This window comes from Pan paniscus, chromosome 16 (assembly GCF_029289425.2).
Source record: "Pan paniscus chromosome 16, NHGRI_mPanPan1-v2.0_pri, whole genome shotgun sequence".
NCBI lineage: Eukaryota > Metazoa > Chordata > Mammalia > Primates > Hominidae > Pan > Pan paniscus.
The window spans coordinates 62,398,127-62,424,529 of record NC_073265.2 but is presented as its reverse complement, the minus strand read 5'-3'; the positions used below and the strand labels follow the sequence as shown (position 1 = coordinate 62,424,529).

General features: G+C 36.1%; 1 protein-coding gene across 17 annotated transcripts in view; it reads right to left on the bottom strand.

Moving 5' to 3' along the window:
- NEO1 (neogenin 1) overlaps positions 1–26,403 on the bottom strand; it is a 253,000-nt gene that overhangs the window by 110,270 nt on the left and 116,327 nt on the right. For all 17 annotated transcript variants that reach the window (XR_008954864.2, XM_034939097.3, XM_063596779.1 and 14 more), the window contains exons 7-8: positions 18,073–18,227; positions 16,200–16,320 (exon numbers count right to left, since the gene is read on the bottom strand). Coding sequence is in view for 16 of the 17 variants with exons in the window: in XM_034939097.3 (XP_034794988.1) it covers positions 16,200–16,320; positions 18,073–18,227 (276 nt within the window). In the remaining variant the exon portion in view is untranslated. The remainder of the gene's footprint in view (positions 1–16,199; positions 16,321–18,072; positions 18,228–26,403) is intronic.

Below are 26,403 nucleotides of genomic sequence, written 5' to 3'. Positions count from 1 at the left end.
CTAAGTATCCAATAAATCATAAATCTTGTGCCATCTTCTTTTGTAGAAACATCTATCCAACATGTAAGAAATATGTACCATGTATAAGCCTGATATCGTCTGGATGTTTGTCCCCTCCAAACCTCATATTGAAATTTGATCTCCAATTTGGAGGTTCAGCCTAGTGGGGAGTGTTTGTGTCATGGGGACAGAACCCTCATGAATGGCCTGATGTCTTTCTTGCACTGAGTAGGTTCTTACTCGGTTAGTTTCCTTGAGAACTGGTTGTTTAAAAGAGCCTGGAACCTCCTCTCTCACCATGTGACATGCCTGCTCCCATTTTGCCTTCTGCCATGATTAAAAATCTTCCTGAAGCCCTCATTGGAAGCAGATGATGGTGCCATGCTTCTTGTACAGCCTGCAGAACCAGGAGCCAAATAAATCTCTTTTCTTTATAAATTACCCATCCTTAGGTATTCTTTTATAGCAATGCAAATGAACTAATACAAAGCCATTAGGGAATAAAAAGAAAGCCTCTCTCTCTCCATTGCCATAAACTAGTCCAGGGCCTTAAACATCACATCTGATTTGGTACAAAATCCTTCTAAATGGTAGGACAGATTCCATATTTTCCTCTCTAAAGCCACTCAACACATCTCTAATAAATTAATCCTCTTAAAGTGCTACATAACTGAAAACTGCTGGAGTCCTCCAACTGCTCAACAAATTCCAACCCTTTGACTTGGTATTAAATAATCTGGTCTATGCACACCTTCCCAGATGTATATTCCTGTACTCATACTTCTCTCAACACTGGTAAACCGAGATGCTGGCTATTCTCCAAATGCACTTTGAGCCTTCTTGCATATACACCTCTTCCCATCTTCATGTAACCTGACTAATCTATAATCCCATCCATCCTTCTAGGCTCGGCTCACATGCCACGTTCTCCAATCAGCCTCCCTTGCCTGTCAAACCTAGCAGAAATTATTTCTTCCAGTTTAGAATTAGAGTAGCACTTTGGCATTCAGCACAGCTTGCATTATAATTATTTAGATTCATAATCCAAAATCTTTACCCTGGCACTGTGTAGAATCTTTCAGATTCAATAAATTGGCAACAATTGGGGTGACCATGGAATATGTTGTCCACAACCAGATACTACTAAAAGTGAAAGGAGACACTTTTTGGTAATTATGCTGGGGGATTGTCTTAGGCACACTAGATGTATGGTCATCCTAGCAAAATGATACATCTGACCAACCTTGTCAGTAAGTAATTACACTTATTTATACTGACTTAAAAGACTGAACTTGAAATTAAGAGAACATAAGCGGAAAAAAGAACATAAATTTTTGTCTTGAAAACATTAAACTTGCTAAAGTGATACAGTGAATTTTGAAATTGAAAACCAAGATATCAGTCCTGACTCTGATGCCAACTAGTTATTTTATGGCAAGTCACTTAACTGAGTTTCCAGCTCAGCTAAATTAAATACTCAGCTCTCTAAGGTCTATTCTAGCTAGACTCTATAATTTTACATTATCTCCCCTAATAGCCTATATAATAGGGTCTCTGCTAGATAACTGTGAATCTCTATTTACACAGCATATGTACTCAACATATTAAGTACTTGGTTAACAAAACAAATTAGTTTTTAAAATTTTAATAAATTATACTTAACCACCTCAGCATTTATATGACATGATTCATCTGCTAGGAAAAAAATGCTATATTAACTAACATTTGCAGACTGTTGCCAAATACTTTTATTAAACTATTTTTTCTCCTATAGCATTTTGTTTCAAGAAATAAAAACTCAAAAAGTTTATAACTACCTTGAACAAGGTAGAAATCACCAGGTATAGATTTAAATATTCCAAGTTTAATTTCTAATTGATGTTTTTATTTGGCTTTCCAAAAATTTCAAATGTATTATTTTTGCCTTCCTCCTCATCTTCAGGTTTTTCCAATCCCATTCCTCAGCTATAATCATCATTAATAGATTTCTGTGTAGACTTGCAAAACTTTCTTACACATACAAGGACATAGACATTTATATCTTTCCTTCTCTTTTCCATAAATGAAATCAGAGTATACATACTTTTCTGCAACTTGTTTTTATTAATAATATAAATTGGATATTTTTCCATACATCTTATTCTTATTAACAGCTTCCTAGTATTCCACTCTATTCTGTATTTAACTAGTCCCTTACTGGTTGGATCAATTAGGTTACTTGGAGATTTATGCTAGTCTAACATATGAATCTTTAAATACTTAGTAACTATATCTGTAAGATAAATTATTATAAATAGGATTGTTTGATGAAAGGGTGTGTGAATTTTAAATTATTCTTAAACTGCATCTCAAAAAAATTTACAATGTTTCAAGAACTCAAAAGTATGTTTCCTCATACTCTAGTCTGAGAAGTATAGATCAGTTTAAAAAAAATGAAAAAGATAAACCTGTAATATAAGGACTACCATGTCCATAAGACACTGTTTTCAAAAGTCACAGAAAAATATGATTTCACTTCTGCAAATAAAAAGTTTATACATGAATATGTGTATATGTATGTGTAAGTGTAAAACACACACGCATAGGCTCCTTCTAACCCTCAGGTCTCAACTTAAATATCACTTCAGAAAGGCCCTCTGTGTCTAACCTATTTAAAATAACTTCCACTCTACCCCAATAATTCTTTATCAGAGTAGTACTTTTATTTAAGTAGACAATAAAAGGTATAATTATTCATTTACTTGCTTATTGTCTGTCTCTACTAACAGACAATAAGCACTATGAAGGCAGAGAATCATGTCTGCTTGTTAGCTGTTTCATCCTCACCACTTAGCACAATGAATACACAATTGTATATGCCATATAGAATTTTGCTCAACAAATTATTTCTGAATGCACAAATACACAGAATGTTTGTTAATGAGGGTTATCTCTAGAAAGTAATATTAAGAGAAGGGTTAAAAAGTAAATTTACTTTTATTTCAGTCAATTATGTATTCTTATTCTTGACAATGAACATGTGTTACATTTGCTTTAAAATATTTTAGTGCAAGTTTAGTTTTAACCAGATCATTACAGATGCCTTACAATCTGGTCATATAAAGAAGATTTTCTAATTTTGCAAATTTAAATGATCTAACTGAATATTATGTGGATTTCTGTTGTCTATTTTGAAAAAACCTTCAAACTTTGCTTCATAAAGTTAAGCTTTTATCTTCACTTTTAATCTCCTTTAATGCTGACTATTGAATTCTCATCGGTACTCTGTCTTTCTATGTTCTTTCCAATTACTATTATCCTAAAGTTACAGAGTACTTAACAATTTACAAAATGCTTTACATATATTATTCCATTTGCCCCTCAAAGGTGTGCTGTGCAGAGATGACTGTTTAGAGTTATAGGTAACAAAACTGATGCATAGAGAGGTTAATCACCTCATCCACAGTGGGACTGGGACATTAATCCAATATGTCAGACTTTTAGCACAAGGTTTGTTTCATTATACGAGTTATGACAGGTTACATAAAATCATTAACTGGAAATGCCTCAATCTGTCTGCAAACAACATATCTATTTCAATACCTATACGGAAAAAGCGTTCTGAAGCACATTTTACATTAAATGCACATGTTTATAAAACAACTGCATTTAACAGAGTATTTGGAGTGATATGGGACCTAAGAGATCATTAAATTTAATTCCTTTATTTTATAGAAAATAAAAAATCACAGAATTACAATATGTAATCCAGTCATTAACAGCAGACATGAACTAGAACCCAAGCAGTGACAGCAGATACATATTCAGTCTTTAGAAAGTTCCTAGACATGAATTTCATGATTAAGAAGTCAAATTACACCAGTTACCTTGAATAAAACTCTCCCTAAAGTTATAATTACCGTTACAAAAAAGTAAAATAACTGATTAGAACTTATCCTTTAATTAACATCAACACCAACTACTGTACATCCTAGTGCTTTGAAATTAAAATATTCCACTAATGAGTAACAATTTCCTGCTATCTAGCCAACTTTTAATCATGCCAGGCCATTAGTCACTTATTCCAGAACTTCTATTATTCAATGCTAACCTCAGATACTATTTGGAATTTTTTACAAACATTTCTGTCAAAAAAAGGGTGGGGGATGCTCAGTGTGTATTCTTATCTACTATGGCCATAATATCCCAGCAGTCATTTAAGGAGCTGGTAAAGTGTAAGTTTCCTTTACTAAAAACAAGTTGATGTTACTCCCTTTTCATGAATCCTTCTTCCTTTACTAGAACTAAAATTTGCCAATTATCAGACGTGGTATGAAAGGACAGAAAAAGAAAGTGTATTTCTATGTTTTCACATTCCAGTCTCACATGATAATTTTGCAATCTATTTTTAAATTCAACTGACAGGAAGAAAGGCCAATAAAAAGTTAATGGACAAAAGATACAGACATTTTACCTTAATTCCTACTACTCTTAATTGACCAGTAATAATTTAAATAATAATAACAATGTACCTGCCAATGCTTTTTTTTGAAAATGTAATTTAATAGATAATTATAAAAAACAAAGGATTTTAGCATAAAATGACAGGCAATGTTAATCTGAAATGGCAGCAAATAAAAATAATCCTGTTTTATGTTCAGTTAAATATTTTTAAAAGATACAAGATCTTCTAAAATCAAGAGCTGCTGTTACCAAAAATGCATAAAAGTAAAGTTAAATATTAAAAGTTGTATTTTAAATGTTTTGATTAAGAAAGCATGCTAGGAACAAAAGTCAAATTCTACTTCACAATTTGCTCAGAAATTCTGTTTTCCAGTGATATGCAAAAATGTTTTATATATTTTAACTATAATTATTAAGTTTCATTTAATGTTTAAAGCTGATAATTAACCTAATAGTCATGTTAAGTATACCACAGGCCTACTGTGGACGCTCCAACGCAGCTTCTTGCAGCCCAGCACTAGCCAGCTGGCCTATGGCCAGTATATATAGCCACACACTTCAGGTGGGAATTAGAAAACTCTCCCTACAGAAATAAAACTGTCAAAGATGCACAGTCAAATACTTTCAACATTATTTTTAAAGAAGGTTTTGAAGATAAGCACCATCACAAGAGATTGATTTCGTTTTTCAATAACTAACAGAAGAATACAACTCACAGAAGAGCAAAGACAGACTACAGTGGATCCTTCAACAAGCCGGTTTTGAACTGCATGGTTCCACTTACATGGTGATTTTTATTTTCAAACAAACGCAACAAAAAATACGGTATTTGCGGGATGCAAAACCCGACTATACAGGCAGCCTAGTTTTCATGTACTCAGGTCTTACAGAGGTGACTACAGTACTTGAATATGCACAGATCTGGGCATATATGTGTGGGTCCTGGAACCAATCTCCATGTATACCAAGGAGTAACTGTATTTCTAAACATATGACAAATATTCCACTTCACAATCAAAGATATAAAATTCAATGGGTAAGATGTCATTTTTGCCTAATAATGAAGTTTATTTTTGCATGGGTAGGGTGGTGGTCTTGCTCTGTTGCCCAGGCTAGAGTGCAGTGGTGCAATCACAGCTCATTGAAGCCTCGACCTCTCAGGCTCAAGCAATCCTCCCACCTCAGCCTCTTTAGTACCTGGGACCAAAGGTGTGTGCCACCACACTTGGCCAATTTTTTTTTTTTAACTTTTTGTGAGGATGGGGTCTCACTATGTTGCCCAGGCAAGTCTTGAAGTTTTGGGCCCAAGTAATCCTCTTGCCTCAGCTCCCAGCTGGGATTACAGGGGTGAGCCACTGCACCCAGCCTAAATTTTGTATTTTTAAATGAACATTACTTTGTAATAGTTGGCTAATGTGTGATTAGGTTTGTATCCTTTCTTCACTCTTAGTAAAAATGTAAATTGTTACATCATTTACTAAAACCATTTTGACAATTACATAAATTACTGACTCGAACCATTAATTGTTCTTTTAGGAATTTTTCCTAAGGAAAGAATCAGAGATTTGGACAAAGACTACTAATATGAGCATTAGTAATTAAAAAAGGAAAAACAGACAGGGATAAAGAACAGAAGAATAGGAAATGACTTAAATGTCCCAAAATAGAGGAAGTAGTTAAAATAATTATAGTACAACCTTATGATGGAAAAGTTTTTTGGCCATTAAAAACCATGCCTTTGAACCCCTGTAATGATATCAGGAAGATCTCAGGATATAACAACAAGTAGAAAAACAAGATACAAAACAATATATACCAAATAATCTGAATTTAATTTTAAAAAGTGTATATACACATTTAGACATTTCCATACCAAAATGTTAACACTGGTTATCTTTGGGCAGTGATATTTTTCTCAGTGTTCTAAAATAATCATGTATTACTTTTATATAATTAGTAAAGTCTTTTTTTTTTTAAATACTAAACTCACCTTTTAATCAGTGGTAAAATTTAGAAAAGCCACCAGATATAACATTGATGACTTTCTGCCAAAAACATGACAGACAGAAGTTAAGAGTCTACAAACAATTCCTTTCACAGGAGAATTGGGTTATCTTGCAAGAAGTAAATATAGCAAATTCTGACAGACTTCACTGATATGTCTGGATTTGGTAGGAGAAAGGCAGACGCTTGGGCAGCCTGAAGGAGAAATGATGAAAACTGGCCCACCTTGAGCCTCTTTCCATTTGTGTTCATTAGCATTGCGAATTTCCAACGTAGAATATAATGTTTATATATAGCAGTACCAAAATCTGTTGGACTGTGGAGCATCCTTTTTGTTCATTTTATTTGCTTTTTAGTAGACCCATTAATACATCTTAAAGGGCACAATTTGGGAAACACTGATGTAAGGATATTCAAGGGAAGATGGACTAGATTGAGATTCGCAAACTGTGCCCACAGGCCAAATCCAGTGTACTTCCTGCTTTTGTATATAAAGTTTTACAGGAACACAGCTACACATATTTGTTACAGATTGTCTGTATTCTGTCTGTGGTGGTTTTCAAACTTATAATAGCAGAGGTGAGCAATGTAAACAGAGACCAAATGTCAGGTAAAGCCTGAAGTATCTATTCTTTGGCCCTTAACAGAAAGTTTGCCAACCACTGTACTACATGATACGTATCTTTCAGCCATGATAGTTTGTGATTCTAAGTTATTTCTCATCAGTGGATGTCTGTTTCACTTAAAATTTTTTAAATAAAAAGGGGGAGGGAGTGGGAGGAAAAAAAGGCAAACAGGGAGCAGGAGAACGAAGAATATAAGGATAAGTGAAGAAAGTCAGACTTGGTGTATGAATAATGAGGAGGAAATGTGCCCTAGTCACTCCAAAAAGGAACTGTTAAAGGGAGAACTACAAACTACAGATAGTTTACTAACATATCTCTGTGATCATTATCTGAGCTTAACTAGAAAAATAATGGAGTGAATTATTGAAAAAGGAAATAAATATTTTGTAATAGTTGTTATCTTCATGAGTCTTGTTTAAAAATAATATTGAAAGTATCTGAGCATCTTCGACATACAGTATTGTTGTGTGCAGTAATAATCTTACAATAGTTTATTTTCAGTTCTACCCTACACATCTGACTACACTACATATACCATTCTGTCACACTTTTAAATTTCATGTTATCAACTATTTCTGTGTTAGACCAGAGTAAGCATATTAGGACCTGCTACCTGTTTTTGTAAACAAAGTTTCACCGGAGCAGCCAAGGTTGTTTGATCTATATGGTGGCTTTCACGCTAGAACGGTAGAGTTAAGTAGCTGTGACAGAGACTGACCCATTAAGCCCAAAATATTTACTATCTGGCCCTTTACAGAAAATTTTGTTGCGTGTTACCCTATTGCTGCCTGCCCTATTCCCCTCACCTCCCCATCATTGGCACCCATTTGCTTTTAAAATTCACTTTATCTTGAATCATGTAAGACAAATATATACTGATGTAACTATTTAATTCATGGTGCCTTGCATAATGGCCAGAGGTGCATGAGTTTGTGAAGGTGGAAATAAACTATTTAGAGTGAAAAAAAAGAAGAAAAAAATTTTGTGGGCCTGTCTAGACAGTCAATTATCTCTTAAAGCAATTAATTTTAAAAATATATTTTTATATTTACTTTAAAAACACTCTAGCCCACTTTGTTTTTCTCCTTTCACATTTCTTGTAGCATGGGTATGTCAGCAACAAATTCTCAGTTTCTGTTCTGAAAAGGTCTTTATTTCACTTTAATTTTTGAAAGATATTTTTGCTGGGTATAGTTTTGGTTGCCTTTTTTTTGGTTGCCTTTTTTTTTTAAGGACTTAAAAAGTTGCTCTGTGCTCACTTGGGCAGCACATACACTAATACTAAAATTGGAACAATACAGTGAAGATTAGCATGGCCCCTTAATTTTTTTTTTTAAACTAAAAACTACTGCTCAGTGTCTTCTAGCTCACATTTTTTTTTTTTCTGGCAAAAAGTCTGCTGCAATTCTTATCTTTGTTCCTCTGTATGTATGTGTCTTTCTTCTTTTTAAATTTCCAATTGCCTTCAAGATATTTTCATGTTTGGTTTCCAGAAGTTTGACTATGATGTGTACAGGCATATTTTCTTTTTATTATTATTATTATCATCATCATGGTATTTAGTTTGCTTGGGGGTTGTCTGAGCTTCTTTTTGGTTGTGTGGTTTGATCTCATTCATTTTTTTAAAATTCTTGGCCATTATCTATTCAAACATTTGTTTCTCCCTGTCCTTGTTCTGTTTTCCCTGTGAGACTCCCATTTACTTATAATTTACTTATGTTATAGCCTCTGATATTGTCCCATCTTAGATGCTCTGTTCAATGAATGATGTTCCATTGTATAGATGTATCACACTTTGTTTATCCATTCAGATACCAAAGGATATTTTGGTTGCTTCCAAGTTTTGGCAATAATGAGTAAAATTCTTCTAAACATTTGTGTGTAAGTTTTGTGTGAACATAAATTTTCAACTCATCTGGGTAAACATCAAGGAGCACAACTGCTAAATCTTATGATAAAAATGTTTAATTTTGTAAGAAACTGCCAAACTATCTTCGAAAATGGCTGTACCATTTTGCATTCCTAGCAACAATGAATAAGAGTTCCTGTTGCTCTACATCCTTGTGAGAGTTTGATGGTGTTGTCAGTATTTTGGATTTTAACTATCCTAATAAGTGTGTAGAGCAGTTTTAGGTTCATTGCAAAACTGAGCATAAGGTACCAAAATTTCCTCTGCCCTACACATGCATAGTTTCCCCCATTATCAACATCCCCCACTAAAGTGGTACATTTATTACAATTGAATAACCTGTATTGAGACATCATTATCACCCAAAGTCCATAGTTTATATTAGTGTTCACTCTTGATGTTGCAAATTCTATGGGCTTGGACAAATTTATGACACGTATCCTCCACTACAGTATCATACAGAGTGGTTTCACTGCCATAAACATCTGTGTTCTGCTTATTCATCGCTCTCTCCTCCCAAACCCTGGCAACCACTAATTTTTTTTACTAACTCCATAGTTTTGCCTTTTCTAGAATGTCATGTAGTTGGAATCACACGGTTTTTAGCCTTTCAAATTGGCTTCTTTCACTTGGTAATTTGCATTTATAATTCCTCAAGTGCATTATGGTTTGACAGCTCATTTCTTTTTTCTTTTTCTTTTCTTTCTTTTTTTCTTTTGAGACAGAGTCTCACTCTGTCACCCAGACTGGAGTGCAGTGGTGCAATCTTGGCTCACTGCAACCTCCGCCTCCCGGGTTCAAGTGATTCACATGCTTCATCCTCCTGAGTAGCTGGGATTACAGGCATGCACCACTACGCCCAGCTAATTTTTGTATTTTTAGTAGACACGGGGTTTTGCCAAGTTGGCCAAGCTGGTCTCGAACTCCTGCCCTCAAGTGATCTGCCCACCTCCACCTCCCAAAGTGCTGGGAGTACAGGCGTAAGCCACGGCACCTGGCCTGGTAGGTCATTTCTTTTTGGTAATGAATAGTATTCCACTGTCTAGATGTACAACGGTTTATTTATTCTTTCACCTACTGAAGGACATCTTGGTAATTAGGAATAAAGATGCTACAAACACATTTGAGGGGTTTTGTGTGGACATAACTTTTCAACTCATTCAGGTAAATACCAAGAAGTGCAACTGCTGGATCAGATGTTAAGAGCGTGTGTTGTTTTTGAGTTCTTGGTTTGACTCATCTTGTAGTCTGTAGGAGTATACCTCAAGTAATTTTAAAAATAAAGGTATATATGAAACCCTGTCTCTACTAAAAATACAAAAGTTAGCCAGGCATGGTGGCACACACCTGTAATCCCAGCTACTCGGGAGGCTGAGGCAGGAGAATTACTTGAACCCGGGAGGCGGAGGCTGCAGTGAGCTGAGATCGCACCACTGTACTACAGCCTGGGCGACAAGAGTGAAACTCCGTCTCAAAAAAAAAATTAATTAATTAATTTTAAAAAAGGTATATAAAGAATGAAATTTGAATGGTATATTTTCTAAGAACATCTTTCTATTGCATAGAAGTCACAAAGGCTGAAATTAGTTCTAATGATTAGTTTCTCTCTCAATAGATGGGCTTATTAAAGTCTATTAATTTTTGCTTGAATGCTGAACATGGTATGCTGAACAACAGTAAGTATTATTTACACCTGAAAAATGGTATGCTTATTTTTCTGTCATGTCATTAGTGTGAAAGAGTTTAGTTAATCTAGTCAGGAATTGAGCTTGGAATGGATTTTATTGTTATAGTTACCTTAAGTATACTACAGGTTTCAAATTCCTCTACTGGGAGACTACCATTGTCCTGTGCTTAGGAGCCAGAGAGTTTCTCTCTCTTTTTTTTTTCCTTTCCTCTGAGTTTTCAACCACTCCAGCATACCAATACCACAGGATATCCCTCTGTGCTCTTGACCTTTCCCAAACAGTAGAAAGCTCATGGTTGGGGCGGCTAGGATTCTCCATTGTTCTGGTCCAGCCTCAGTCTTAGGTAGGCCCTCTGGCTCTTCTTCCTGTGGCAGTCAAAATCTGCCTTGTATTTGTATTGGTCTTAGGTAGAAGTTTCCTACTCTTCCCCTAGTAGTAAAAGACCTCTCCTTGGTATCAGTGTAGAATCCTGAGGCCCAAAATGATTTCTGCGCCTCTTTCAGAAGTAAAGGGTTTTCTCTTCTACCCTTTCCCCGGCATCAATGAGTCTCTGCCTGCATCCTGGGGACAGGAGGGTTCCTCCTCTAAGCAGCACAGGGGTTTGACTTCTAATCTCCCTTCAGAAACGTATGAAATCAGAAGGTTTTCTGCCCCTCCCCCACTGGTTTGAGGCTTAAAGGAGAAGGGTCTGAGTAAATGGGAAGGCCTTTGTCCTGTCTCCCAGGCACAAAGGCCTCTCTGCATCATTCTCTCTCTGCAGCTGCAGATCATCACTTCCTTCATCCCTACACCACAGAGATGGCTTTCTGTAGTCTCCTGCTTTTGCCTCCTCTTAATTGGGAGTACTCTGTGGAGCCCCAAGGAAAAGTGTTTGCAAGAAAGTGTAAACTCCCATTCTGTCTGAGGCCCCCAGACATTCCAAATTAGGCCATAGTTGGCCTTGCAGTTAAAGGCCTTTTAGTTAAAACTCTAGGAGTTTTCCTCTTACTCACTTTTACAGTAGCCGTCTCTTTCTCTTGTGTTCTGTCAAAAGTGAAACAATCCATATGATCTATGCCTTTGAGGGGGTTGTGTGGGGAGGGTTGTCCTTTTTGGAATTTAGGTTATTTGGTTGCTGTTATGGTTTGGCTGTGTCCCCACCCAAACCTCACCTTGAATTGTAGCTCCCATAATTCCCATGTGTTGTGGAAGGGACCTACTGGTAGATAATTAAATCATGGGGGTGGTTCTCCCCATACGGTTCTTGTGGTAGTGAGTAAATCTCACGATATGATGATTTCATGAGGGGTTTCCCCTTTCACTTGACTCCCATTCTCTCTTGCCTGCCACCATGTAACATGTGCCTTTTGCCTTCTGCCATGATTGTGAGGCCTCCCCAGCCATGTGGAACTGTGAGTCCATTAAACCTCTTTTTCTTTATAAATTACCCAGTCTCAGGTATGTCTTTATCAGCAGTGTGAAAATGGACTAATATATTTGTTTTGCATGCTCAGCTCTCTGCTGGGTTCAAGAGAACTTGTGACGTTGTAGATTACTAAGCTCTTTCTTGTGGTGAGAATGGGCTTTTCTTTATGCACCTCTTTATATCCTAAACAGAAGTGGAAATCTTCCACTTTGATCTGCCCTCCTTTTCTGTTTTTGTAAAGGTGTCACCATTCTTCTAGTGATATGGTTTGGATGTGTCCCCACCCAAATCTTATCTTGAATTGTAACTCCCACAATTCCCATTCCACCTCCCAGTGGAATCACCCAGTGGGAGGTGATTGAATTATAGGGGTGGGTCTTTCCTGTGCTGTTCTCGTGATAGTGAATGAGTCTCATGAGATCTGATGGCTTGGAAAATGGGAGTTTCCCTGCACAAGCTCTCTCTTTGCCTGCTGCCATCCATATAAGATGTGACTCGCTCCTCCTTGCCTTCTGCCATGATTGTGAGACCTCCCCAGCCATGTGGAAGGGCAAGTCCCATTAAATCTCTTTCTTTTGTAAATTGCCCTGTTTCAGGTATGTCTTTAACAGCAGTGTGAAAATGGACTAATACACCTAGTTACCCAGAACTTGGGTAAACCTTGGAAGTATCTCTGGCTTCTCTATAACAATGTTAATGTTCAATCAGTTGATAAAGTCTCAATCAGATAAATCACTAACACCTCTGACATAGTCTGGATATTTGTCCCTGCCCAAATCTCATGTGAAAAGGTAATCCCCAATGTTGGAGGTGGAACCTGGTGGGAGGCGTTTGGGTCATGGGGGAAGATCCCTCATGGCTTGGTGCTGTCCTTGAGATAGTGAGCTCTCACAAGATCTGGTTGTTTAAAAGTGTGTGGCACCCCCCCACCTCACTCTCCTGATCCTGGTCCTGCCATGTGAGATGCCTGCTCCGCTCTTGCCTTCCACCATGATTGGAAGCTTCCTGAGGCCTCCCCAGGAGCCAAGCAGATGCCAGCACCATGCTTCCTGTACAGCCAGTGGAACTGTGAGCCAACTAAACCTCTTTTCTTTATAAATTACCTAGCCTCAGGTATTTCTTTATAGCAATGCAAGAACAGACTAACACAATCTCCTTAGTAGGATCCTTTTCCACCGATTTCTCTAGTGTAAGTATTTATCATCTCACAATGGCCTCATAAAAATTTTCCTTCAACCAGCTTGCACTCTGTCTTCCTCTAAACCTGACTTTATCATCATACTCATTACACATGGCATTGTTTTTATTATTTATAATCATGCACTCTGATCCTATTCTGCTGTTAAAGGCTACCTTACTACAGGAACAGGTCTTCTATTTTATTTCCATATTGATCCAGGTCTTCCTTTGAATTAACATCTAGAAATCTTATAATTCAAGGCCTATTACAAAGGGGACACCTTACATGAAAAAATTCCCTGATCACACAGACAGAATTCCTCTCTTCTGAACTGTATGCTGCTTTATTTATGCATCTGGACTGGTATTCAAGTTTTATATATCTCTTACATCCCTTATTATATTGTAAACTCTAAAAAAGAAGAGCTCAGATCTAGTAAGTTACTGTATTCCTTCTTTTAGCTTTCCTGTATAAATATTTATCTTGCAAATTAAAACAGCAAAATAGAAAACACAATTAATAACATGACACTTACTCTCCTTCTTACAATCTATGCATCTTTAATACATGCCCAATAACGTCACTAAAAAATTTCATCAGCTCATAAAACGCTATTCTCAAAAAGAGAGAAGCAAATACACTATGACTACAATTTTAACACTATCCAAATATTTTCAGAGGAAAGCCCAATTAGGATTAGTTTAGGAACTTCCTGGCATACTTAACCATTTCTACTGTTAGAGTTAGATTTGTAACAGTAATCTCAAACACAAATATACTGAAGTGCCTTTGCTTAGTTCCATGTAAATAAATATACCCCAAATAGCTATGAAGTTTACTAAGAAAAGTCACTGGCACAAGTAAAAAGAAATAAGCCTATCTACCTCACTAATTCTGCTAGTGCCTTATTTGGTAATTGTACTCAGGCATTTCACCAAGATGGAAAAATGGCATGCTTCTACTAAAATCATTTCCAATAAACAGGGGAGGGTATACACAAACCTAAGAAGAAAAAAGCAGTTCTAATATTTTATGCTTTTCTGTAACAGCACTCTCAAGTATATTTTTCAAAAAATAGCACACAAAAATCCTACATATATGCCATGTTAGTGAAAAGCCAGAGTAGGTGCCATCTTTGCCAATTAGCTTCCCTGGCCAAACTACAATCATCAGAGAAATTCTTCCTGGAGGCACACCAATACCTGATTGTATTTGACTTGAATAAAAGATCAGATGTCTAAAGTGGCATCTTTTTCATGTATTTTTGAGAAATGCTCAAAATGAAAAATGTTTCAGTTGCTAAAACAAATGAATAATGCACCCAACAGGTACTCTTATCAATTTAACACAGAACTGTTATCCAATAATTCAACTTCTAGTAATTTAGCATAAGAAAATAATCACATAAAAAGTTCAATACATCCTTGTTTATAATAGGAAAAAACAGGTGACAATCTAAATGTTAACCAATATAAAATCTGTTATATAAAACAGTGTATATATATATACATATTATTTAATAAGAAACAATATTGATGCAGATCAACTGTTGACACAGAAAGATATACACAGCATGCTGTTGCAACAAAACAGGAAATTATAAAACCATACACAGTGTACCCAGGTGGTAGGATTTGAAGTGTGTACCAGTTATCAATTTACTGCCTCTCAGCTCCAAATTCTGATTTCATTGCCTATGCTGCAAAAACAGAGCCATGTCCTTTATATACTTTTCCTTTGCCAGCTGGCATATGTATTAAACTTTATCAATAGAAGGCAATGGAGATACAGTACAGAAGAAAGGAGTTTCCTTCCTGGTTCTAGTGTACTACCCTGGCAGCCTCCTATAGCCAGCAGCTTCCCCTTACACCTGATCCACTGGGTGGTTTTGTAGCAGAATGCCTCCAGTGAGATACCTCTCTGTAAGCAGCTTTCCCCAACCCTCAAGAAAGGAGATTTTGAGCAAGTTTAGAGAGCAAAACACCACATCAACTTCTCTGCCATCCAGTAAACCATGGTTACACCCTCTCCAACAGGGTCTGGATCTCAACCGTAAAAAGAGGGGCCTCTTCCTGAGGGCTCTATCTCAGACCTAGGGGTTGTAGTTGCTCCTGATAGTTGCCATTCTTATATTGTCTAGAGTTCTCTTTACTTCTTACTAGTCAAACCTTTGTTACTCCAATCCCAATATCAATGTTAATTCCTTATGTTAAAACTCTGCTCAAATTACAGTGTGGGTTCCCTAATTTGAGATACAGGATGGATTTTTTTCTTTATACTTTTCATTGTTATCTGAATTTTTAAATAATAAACTTGGTTTTTTGGTGGTAATCAGAAAAGGTAAATTAATTGTATTCTGGAAAAACTAAAAATTTCAATGCAAAATAAATACTAAGTTTTTCTAAGAAACGTGGATTTGATAAACTACTGCCTATGATTTTAACTTATGTTTGATATATAGTAGTCAGGGTTTCATGAATGTTGACTATTTTGTGCCAACAGCCCAGAATTGTCACTTATATGTAAGCAGAAAACAATGAGCTCTGCTTCCAAAGTTATTTAGTTTTCTCAGTGTTTGAATGTTATTTTTTGTAAGTGTATTAATAAAAGTGTATAGAATTGGAAAAAAAAGGAGTTTTTCTTTATAGGACAGAAATATATTTGTGAGATTAAGATGACTAAATTCTTTTAAAAATTAATTTATTAAGACTATAATATTCAGTTTTCCTTTTCTTAGTAAAAATTTCTTTTCAACATTATCCAAAATTGTGCTTCTAGGTAATTTTATGTAATAGAAATGATTTAGACTGCTATTCTTTTTCTCTTAGCTATGCCACATATTGGCCTTTACTAATGGGTTATCAATCATGAGTTATTTGGACGGATGGGTGCTTGTCCATCAAGCACACAGCCTCTATCATCTGACTATTTCAGCCCTTCTTACCATGTTCAAGGATTATCAGTTGGGCTCCAGCTTGTGCATTTCCAACATCATTTTCAGCAATGCACTGATAGAACCCTTCATCTGATTTCACCAGACCCAAAACTTGAAGATTATGTTCCTTCTGAAGAAGAAAAGCATAAATAAAATTACATAATTTAATTGATAAATACCAGATCAAAATCTCAAAAATATGCTTTTTGGAGAGGAAAAAAACAAGTAAAGTTTTTATGATTCAATTATTAAATATTATCCAAGTACTTGTTAACTCAATTTCATACTAAAGCATTGGCAAGGTACCAATTTAACTGAATAGAAGAGTACATACTGTCATTCACAATGAAGAACTTAACGCATGGAAAGTCATACTCTCACTGTTTGCAAACTACACCTTTGCCTGGAAAAAGATCTGGCACGCAATACCAACTGACCATAGTTAAAGTCCAATTTGTGAATTTAAGGTATTATTTTTCTTAAGACTATCTATAATATCAATAGTTCTAACAGATTAGACTACAATAAATTAAATGAAGCCATGTGAGCTTTCCTTAAATGAAAAAGTACTATATGAATGTCAACTATAACTACTGGGCCAGGAGCAGTGGCTCACACCTGTAACCCCAGCACTTTGGGAGGCCGAGGCAGGAGTATCACTTGAGCCCAGGCGCTGAAGACCAGACTGAGCAACACAGTGAAACCCCATCTCTACAAAAAATACAAAATTGGCTGGTCATGGTAGTGCAGTGCCTGTAGTTCCAGCTACTCAGGTTGGCAGGAGGATCGCTTAAGCCCAGGAGTTTGAGGCTGCGGTGAGCTATGATCACACCACTGCACTCCAGCCAGGGTGACACAGCGAGACCCTGTCTTAAAAAACAAAAAAATTTTTTAACTATTGTTATTGGTATAATAAATATGATTTAAAAATTTTCTAAAATTTCCAAATATTGATTTTAAGAGGCTATTTTAACTATAACAGATTGCTTTTTAATGTTAAATACTTGTAAATTACTTTTTGCAACAGCAGATCATGCATTTCAAAAATAGAAAATATATTTCTAAGAATGTTTACTTGTATGACAAATTTGTAATGAGACATTATGTCTTTAACAACTATAGTTCTGATCATTTTTATGAATGTCATGTATAGATCTCAAGGTATGTCATTAATCTTTATTACTAAAGCTGAATAATTCTATTACTAAAATGTTAGATATTGATGATAATAGTAGGTAATATCTAAGAATCATTTACTATATATAAAGTATAGTAAAAAGCAATTATGGCTGAGTGTTCTTAAATACACTTGACACTTTTTAAATGCATTTTTAAAAAAGAATCTTTATAACTATTGCTACAACAATTGTCCGACACTGGGTCATCCTTATTTTGAAGGGTCTGGGCATCGGTATACGATTTAAGGTTAAGTTTTGTATAGTCAGTTGCCTTCTTACATATTATGTTTTTCAAAAGGATCATCTTTCCACACTTCAAGGAGAAGTGTGGAAAGATTTCTGCTTCTTGAACAGAGAGCTGTGAAGACAACTGGGGACACACATACACGCACACACATGTGTGCTAATCATCTGCCAGAAAATGGTGGCAGCTGTGTTTCAGAGTGCCAGTGTGTTCAAGTAAGAGTCTAGACTCTAGGCTTAGGTAAGCTACTGACTTGCTATGTGATCTTACATAAGCTACCAAAGTATTTCTGGGCTCAGCTTTCTCATCAGCCAATGAAGGTATTACATTCTATGTGAATTCTTCTATTTCATTTGCAGTACACAAACTAGTATATATAAGATAACTGATCTCTCGGTGACTACATTTAAAAATATCTAAAGGTTACAGAAATAAACACACTTCTTTGAAAAATACTTACTACAATCTTAAAATAATCACTTGGGATAACCATATCCCCATTTTTGACCCACTTCACAGTTGGAGTTGGTTTTCCAGTCACTTCACATTCAAATACAATATCCATAGATTCGTGAGCATATATATTAGTAGGCTGCTTCAGGAATTCAGGTTGAGCTTTAAAATAAAAAGGAAATTAAGACATTAATGAAAATAGAACTAGGCAGCTATTCATATTTCAACCAATTTTTAAATCATAAAATCCACAGGATTTTTACTCATTATTTGAAGCTTTCACATATTTTTGCAAAAGCATAAAATAAATATATAATAAAAAATACATGTTAGGAATACAATTATCTTTAAAAAATGATTTGCTGGTACAACTAACTGTTTTAAAGATAATTTCTGAGTTTCCTTATTTGGAACTATTTACTAAGTTGACTATATTGGAGAAATTAAAAATGTCTAAAAATAAATATTAAAGAATACTTCCCTAAGATTTATACCATTTTTTAAGAGCTATAATTAGAATTCAAAGAGTGGAAAAGATTGATAAAACTTTCCTTTTCAGTCAGCTTGATAAGTAAGAACAACAACAACAAAGTAAAATAAACGTCACATTAGAGTCCTTAAACAGCTCACTCATGCAACACACTCCTATTACTAAGATCCCTCATTATATGCAATGGTTTTACAGGGTGACGGGGAAAGGATAAGTACATTTGAAAAAGTCTGAATATTCCAGTAGCTCCCTTTCCACATGCCCCACAGCTGTAAATTGCTAACTTACAAATAATAGATCATAATATTTTTAATTAGAAGGGTTGAAGTAGATCTAGTCCAGCATCCTACCTAATGATATAATTTCCTATATGACATCCTTGACAAAGGGTCTTAGCGATCTGTATTTGAAAAGTGTGAATGACAGGAACTCCCTACATCACAAAGCAGCAAGCTCCACTGCAGGCTAGTTCTATGAAATAACAACAACAATGGCAACGACAGCAGCTTTATTTACAGTTGACCTAACATCTGCCCAGCCTGCTGGGATTTTGATTGGGATTGTGTTGAATTTGTGGCAACTTGACGTCTTAAAAATATTGTCTTCTTTTCCCTGAACACAGGTTTATCTCTCTATTTAAGTCTGATTTCTTTCATAAATGTTTTACAGATTTCAGTAAGCAAATCTCATTCATGCTCTGTTAGATAAATACCTAGGTATTTCAAATACTTTTGATGCTATTCTAAGTGGTACTTTAAATTTTTTAAAATTTCCAGTTGTTCTCTGCTAGTATGTAGGAATGAAATTGATTTATGTGTATTAACCTTTTATCCTGTGGCCATCCTAAATTATCTCATTAGCTGTATCAGCCTCTGTAAATACAGTTTGGGGATTATCTACATAGACAATCATGCTTGTATGTGAGTAGAGACAGATTTATTTATGCCTTTCCAATCTCCCTTTCCTTTTTTAAAAAAGAACTTTTTTGGCCTATTGCACTGTCTAGAGCAGGCCCTGGAGAGAAATCTAAACTAGCTACATAACTTAGGTAAATGAAGAACAACAGTACAAAGAGGAGATAGAACCCCAGGCAAGCAGAACCTCCCACAAGGAGGGAAATCATGTATAATCTTAGGAAACAACATACATTCACAGTGATGGAAGATCCAGAAAACATAAATCTGTACAACAAGATGAAATCAGGGAAATCTATTAATAGCAAATTTGACTTGATCCTTTCAAACAATGACAAGCCATTTATATTTATTCTTTTGTGAATTATGTATATAAATATGCTGCCGTTTTTCCAATTAGAGTGTTTATAATTTTCTTATCTATATATAAGAGCTTTTTGTATAATGAGAGTTATTATTTCAAGGCTCTCAGCTCCAAATCTGTCCTTCTTTGCAGTAGTGGATATGGACTTTTGTCAGCTGGTGCTTTGTTGCACAGCAAAGCAGAGTGATGGGCTTAATTTTCAGTTTGGAGGATGCTCTTCTTTTTGCTCCTATGGTGAGGCTGATTGTGAAAGACCCAATAATGATCACCCTCCTGTAAGTTTCTCTAGCTTACTCCAGCATGGGGCTTTCTGTGCACCAGCTCTGACACACTGCATCCCATTGGATATGGTCCTGTACACCAGCTCCAACTCATGTCATCCCAGTGGGCAATTTTCGGCTTATCATCTGTCCAGCCCACAGCACCCCAGCAGGTGTTTTCTGCACACCAGCTCTGAGGCCTCCCAGCAGGGGATTTCCTGTGCCCCAGCTTTGGCCCATAGCTATGTCCTTTGGCAGCAGCTACACTTTCTCCAACAAGGTCTGAACAACAGTCTTCCTGATTTTTGGATTCTCTCCCTCAGCTCAAGAGGTAGTCATAGCTAATCCCTATATTTACTATTTTTGTATTCTTTAACGTCCTATTTTGCCCTTTTTAGTAAGTAGATTTTAATAGTTAATAATTCTTTTTTTTTTTTTTTTGAGATGGAGTCTCACTCTATTGCCCAGACTGGAGTGCAATGGCGTGATCTCGGCTCACTGCAATCTCCGCCTCACAGGTTCAAGCGATTCTTGTACCTCAGCCTCCCAAGTAGCTGGGATTACAGACATGCACCACCACGTCCGGCTAATTTTTGTATTTTTAGTAGAGACAGGGTTTCACCATGTTGGCCAGGCTGGTCTCGAACTCCCGACCTCAGGTGATCCACCTGCCTCGGCCTCCCAAAGTGCTGGGATTACAGGCATGAGCCACCGCGACCGGCCATTAATAATTCTTTATATTAAATTTGCTCTGTTCAAATGCCTAGTATAGTTTCTGGCTCCTAACTGGGCCCTGACTAATACAGTAAGCTATACATGCTGCCAATATTTGTTTCCTCTTCTGTCTTTAACTTAAGGCATCTATTGTAACAAAGTTTTATGTTTGCATATGGTAAAATTTATAAGTTCTCTCCATTTTAGCATCTGTATTTCACTATTTTTACTCCAAAGGCTTTCCCTTCTTCTGTACTATAACAACATTCACTTGTATTTTCTTCTAATATTTCTACGAAACAAACTAGACTTACTAAGTATCCAGCTTTACATATATCTGGCAAGATCAGTCATCCCAAAAAGAATGACAGATTTGAAAGATTTAATACTAAAATCTACGTACTCTTGGGGGTTTATTTCAGGACACTAATTGGTTTCATCCATCTGCCTATTCCTGGGCCAGAACCATAAAATTATTATAACTATGCAATATGTTATAATATATGGTGGAACAAATATTCTTCCTTTATTTCCTCAAAATTTTTCTAACATGTTTGTTTAGTGTTCCACTCCCCAGATAAATTTAGACTCATCTTATGTTAAGTTTGTCTGTTCCTTCTCAAAGCAAACAGACAAACAAGAACTTGGAGTCTTCATTTGAACTGCAATACATTTTAGATACAGGAAAAACGAACATGTTTGCAACTGTGAGTCTTTCTATTTAGAACAAGGTTACTTAAGCTTACTTGTGTTAAATAAAATTTATGGGAGACTACTAATATGGATTGAGCTTCTACTCTACAGATCAAACCAAACAGACTGAACCAAAATGCAGTCACTCGTGCCAAAGCTGCATATCACCAAACTAAACCTAAGTTATTTATCTGACCTTCTGAGAAATCAGGAGAGTGTGTGTGTCAAATCCCCAAATGGGACAGTTTTAGCCAACATAAGAAAGTCCCCTCTGCTTTGACCCTTACAATGAAAGTAATCTGAAGCAACTAATGTTAACCAATCCACTTTGCTTCTTTGTTCCTGCTCAAGTTTCCCTACAAAAACTAACTGTTCTGCCTGCCCAGTGTAGTGCTTATCTGTTCTTTAGATGAGATGCTGCCTGACTCATGAATTACTATTAAAAGCCATTATATCATTTAACTAAATTTGTAAAAATTCTGTCTTTTGACTCTTGGATATTCTTTGAAGTGATTTACTGTAAAGCAGTTGTAAAGACTAGGAGTCAAGAGACATAAAGTTGAGTTCTGGTTCTACCACTGGACATTTTGCTAAATGTGGGTTTCAAACTCCTGGGTTACTAAATAAGGAATTCAACTAGACTATTCCTAAGTACACTAAGATCTTTAGCCAATGATTTATAACTTCAACGTATATCTTTGATGTGTGATAATGAACACATCAAAGCTAACATTCATAAGCGCTTTCCACTTATAACCATTTAGTTCCTACAACAATTCTATTATGCAGTTAATATTATATTATTTCCATTTTATAGGCAAGGACACTAATACACAGAGACGCTAAGTAACTCCACAGCACAAGGCTTAGTCAGTGACAGATCTGGATTTTGAACCTCGGCAGTCTGACTCCAAAACCTATATTCTTTTAAAAAACTTTTTATTTAAGAGAATAGAATAAATCCTATGTACCTATTACGTTGATTCAACAATTATCAAGTCATGGTCAATACTGATTCATCTATGCCTTAATCCATTCCATTCCCAGCCTCTACCCTACACACATATTATTTTGAAAGCAAACTCCACGTATTACACTATTTCATATATAAATATTTGAGTACCTCTATAAGCCAAGAACTCTCATTTCTAAACATAACCATGATACCATCATCAGGCTGGTATCTAAAATAATTTATTGGCCGGGCATGGTGGCTCACGCCTGTAATCCTGGCAGTTAGTGGGGCCGAGGCGGGTGATCACCTGAGGTCAGGAGTTCAAGACTAGCCTGGCCAACTTGGCAAAAACCCGTCTCTATTAAAAATACAAAAATTAGCCAGGCGTGGTGACTCATGCCTGTAGTCCCAGCTACTCGGGAGGCTGAGACCGGAGAATCGCTTGAACCCAGGAGGTGGAGGTTGCAGTGAGCCAGGATTGTGCCACGGCACTCCAGCCTGGGCGACAGAACAAGACTCTGTCTCAAGTAATAATAATAATAATAATAATAGTTTCTTAATATCACCTATTACCCAGTCGGTATTCACATTTCACTAACTGGCTGATGTTCTCACTCTGTTGCACAGACTGGAGTGCAGTGGCATGATCATGACTCACTGCAGCCTCGACTTCCCAGACTCAAGTAATCCTCCTGCCTCAGCCGCTCAAGTAGCTGAGACTACAGGAACGCACCACCACACCCAGCTAATTTTTTGATTTTTTTATACAGAGGAGGTCTCACTATGTTGCCCAGGCTAGTCTCAAACTCCTGGGCTCAAGCGATCCTCCTACCTCAGCCTCCCAAAGTGCTAGGTTTACAGGCGTGAGCCACTACCCCTGGCCTCTATGTTCTTAAAAATGATCTACTTTATTCAAATTGGGCAAACAAGGTGCATTCACTGGTGTTAATTTGTTTCTTAAGTTTTTTTTTCCATCTACAGACTCCTCTTTATCTTTTGTTTGAAATTTGTTTAAGAAACCAAGTCATTTGTAATATAAGGTTTTCCTGCAATCTGTCTTTTGCTGACTACATTGCCATAGTGGTATTTAACATGTTCTTTCTGAAAGCTCACAGTTAAATGTAGAACCCTGATTGGAGTCAGGCTAGTTTTTTTTTTTTCCCCCCCCGAGACTACTTCATAGGCAGTTCCATGTGCATCTATCAGGAGGTTCATCATGTGTGTCTATCTCTCTTTTGGTGATGTTAACAGCCTTTGGTTATCATTGCCCATCAGGCGGTGCAAAATAGTAATACTCTTATTCTATCACTCATTCTGTAAAGAGAAACATCCCTTATATTACTTATTACTATATTCCTTCAATTATTAGGATAACCCCACAATTATCTGGTTATCCTAAAGTACCGTACTTCGAAAAGGGGCAGAATAAATGCTTGACTTTTTCCCTTCACTTACGTTTTCAAAACAGTGAGCTGGTTTTCTAATATCCTCTCCCAAAGGTAATTGCTGAGGATTTTTCATTTAAGTATTAAGAGCCTTTAGTTTAAGATATATTTAGTTTGTTTCAATTCACTGAGGTTATTATTCTTTCGATTCTTAAACTATCCCATATTTGACCAATGGAGGAAACCTGAACACAGTGAAAGCTCCTGAGTCCTTTTTCACATGACTCTATTGGACTTCAGTTTATGGTCATTGCTCTGAGACCCTTTTTGTGGACAAAGTCAGCAATTTTGTATTTTTAAAATATAAACTTCATCATGATTTCCTACTGATATTTTCAATTAAGTCTAAGACTGTAGGTTTTAGCTGAATCTTCTTAATTTTACATCTGTATCTCAAGCCAAAAATCTGTTCTCAATGACACTAACATAATTACTCATTTACTTTATCCTACACCCATAGTCTCAGAATAAACATTTGTACCAACAATATGATAAAAGAAAACAACCGAAGATTTTTTGCAGTTGTGTCCTTAGAGTAAATCCCACTAGGTACATTATAGTCCAATTACAATTTTAAATTTACATGGAATTGTAATTCCACATACTTAGAATTGTAACTTACTGTGTGGCTATATTACCAACTGGATACACCTTTGGAGTCACCTGTTTCATTTTACTTTCCAGTTTCAGGAACTACTTTGTAAATTTTTAAATCTATAAAGACAAGGTACATTCAAACAAACCTACCTACCTTCTAACCCTGTCTCTCTCATCCTATTTCCTCCTTTACCCTACTGGTAAATTTATGATTTATTATTCCATTATGAAAATTATAAGCACATACCCACACCCACAATTTGTCCCCACTCCTCTTATTTAGATTATAAATGATAGCATACTAATTTTTTTCTACCTTCAAAGCCTATACTCTTAACTACTAAGGTACCATGTTCCAAGGCATTAACATATTCCTTGAGTCTAAAGAACTGCAAGAACTGAGGCTCCCCCTAAGGCAGAGTAAATAATTACTCTGGAAAACACAGCAAAAGCCTCTTCCAAAAAAAAAAAAAAAAAAAAGGAGGGGGGAGCAGATAATTTCGGTATGCATTTTTAGTAAACAGACTTTCACAGACTATTAGAAAAAATCATCATAAGCAATGTTCAATTAATCATTACTTTCCCTTTCATGAATTATCAAATAATGCCCTTAAAATGTTTTCTGGATTTTAACTACTCTGTGGATAGTATTCACACCAATTAAACACAATTGTAAGAGCAGATGTTTGTGGTTGGGAAGTTAAATTGATAACCAGAGAACAAATGAGTCAATTACCATAAGAAAATAAGTGTTGTAATGGAAGATTATGCATTTTGTTACCAAAGAGATAATTAAGCTTCAAATCCTCTTTGACAGCTCCCTATCCCTTCAAATGCCATCATCATTTCAAGAATAATTTTAATTACTAAATGTACAAGTGGAATTTAATACTAAAATATATTATACTTGCAAAATTCTTTTACTAGAAACATCACTTAATTCCATCACTGTTACATAACGCTGAAAATTGCCATTTAATTCAAATAAAAAACAATATAGGGCCAACACCAATGATTCAAGGTTACTTTATTATGCTGTGATTTGGAAGATAACCGTTTTCATTTACATTAGCTCTGAATTGTTGGAGTTTCTATTGTTTCATTTGAAAGGCTTATGGACTGAAATTCTTATTAAGCTCTGTAAGCAGAGAAAGAAATCAATTTTGTCCATTTCATGTTAAAACTGCTTCTTTTCTGTAATTCACAAATTTACATCTATGCCGTTTTTAAAAAAAACCCAACAAATAAAAACAAATAAAAACCAAGCATTTAACAGTGTGAAATCCCTTCAGGGATTTTGTTTGACAGTCTAATCACAAGTGTACTATTGGTACTGACTCAACTAACAAAGCAAGAATATATTTGAATCCTCTGACATTTCTTGAGAAAGCTTCCCATTCCAATGAAGGTGAATAGGCTTCTCCAAGAGAAACAGGTGACATCATAACTTAACTTATGATGTAAGTTTGAAGTAATATTATAACAATGTTTCCACTTGACTATGAAATTATATTTCTCTCCTTTCATCCCAATCCTGCCCCTAGTCTCATTGTCTTTTCCTTACCCTAGCCCTCAATTTAGCTAACAGGTACTCATCCATCTGATACTAATTAAAAGTATTTCTCGGCCAGCGCGATGGCTCACACCTGTAATCCTAGCACTTTGGGAGGCCAAGTCAGGTGGATCACTGGAGGTCAGGAGTTCGAGACCAACCTAGCCAACATGGGGAGACCCCCCCCCGCCACCCCCCGTCTCTACTAAAAATACAAAAATTAGCTGGACCCTGTGGTGCATGCCTGTAATTCCAGCTACTTGGGAGGCTAAGGCAGGAGAATCAACTGGGAGGCAGAGGTTGCAGTGAGCCGAGACTGTGCCACTGCACTTCAGCCTGGGCACCAGAGGGAGA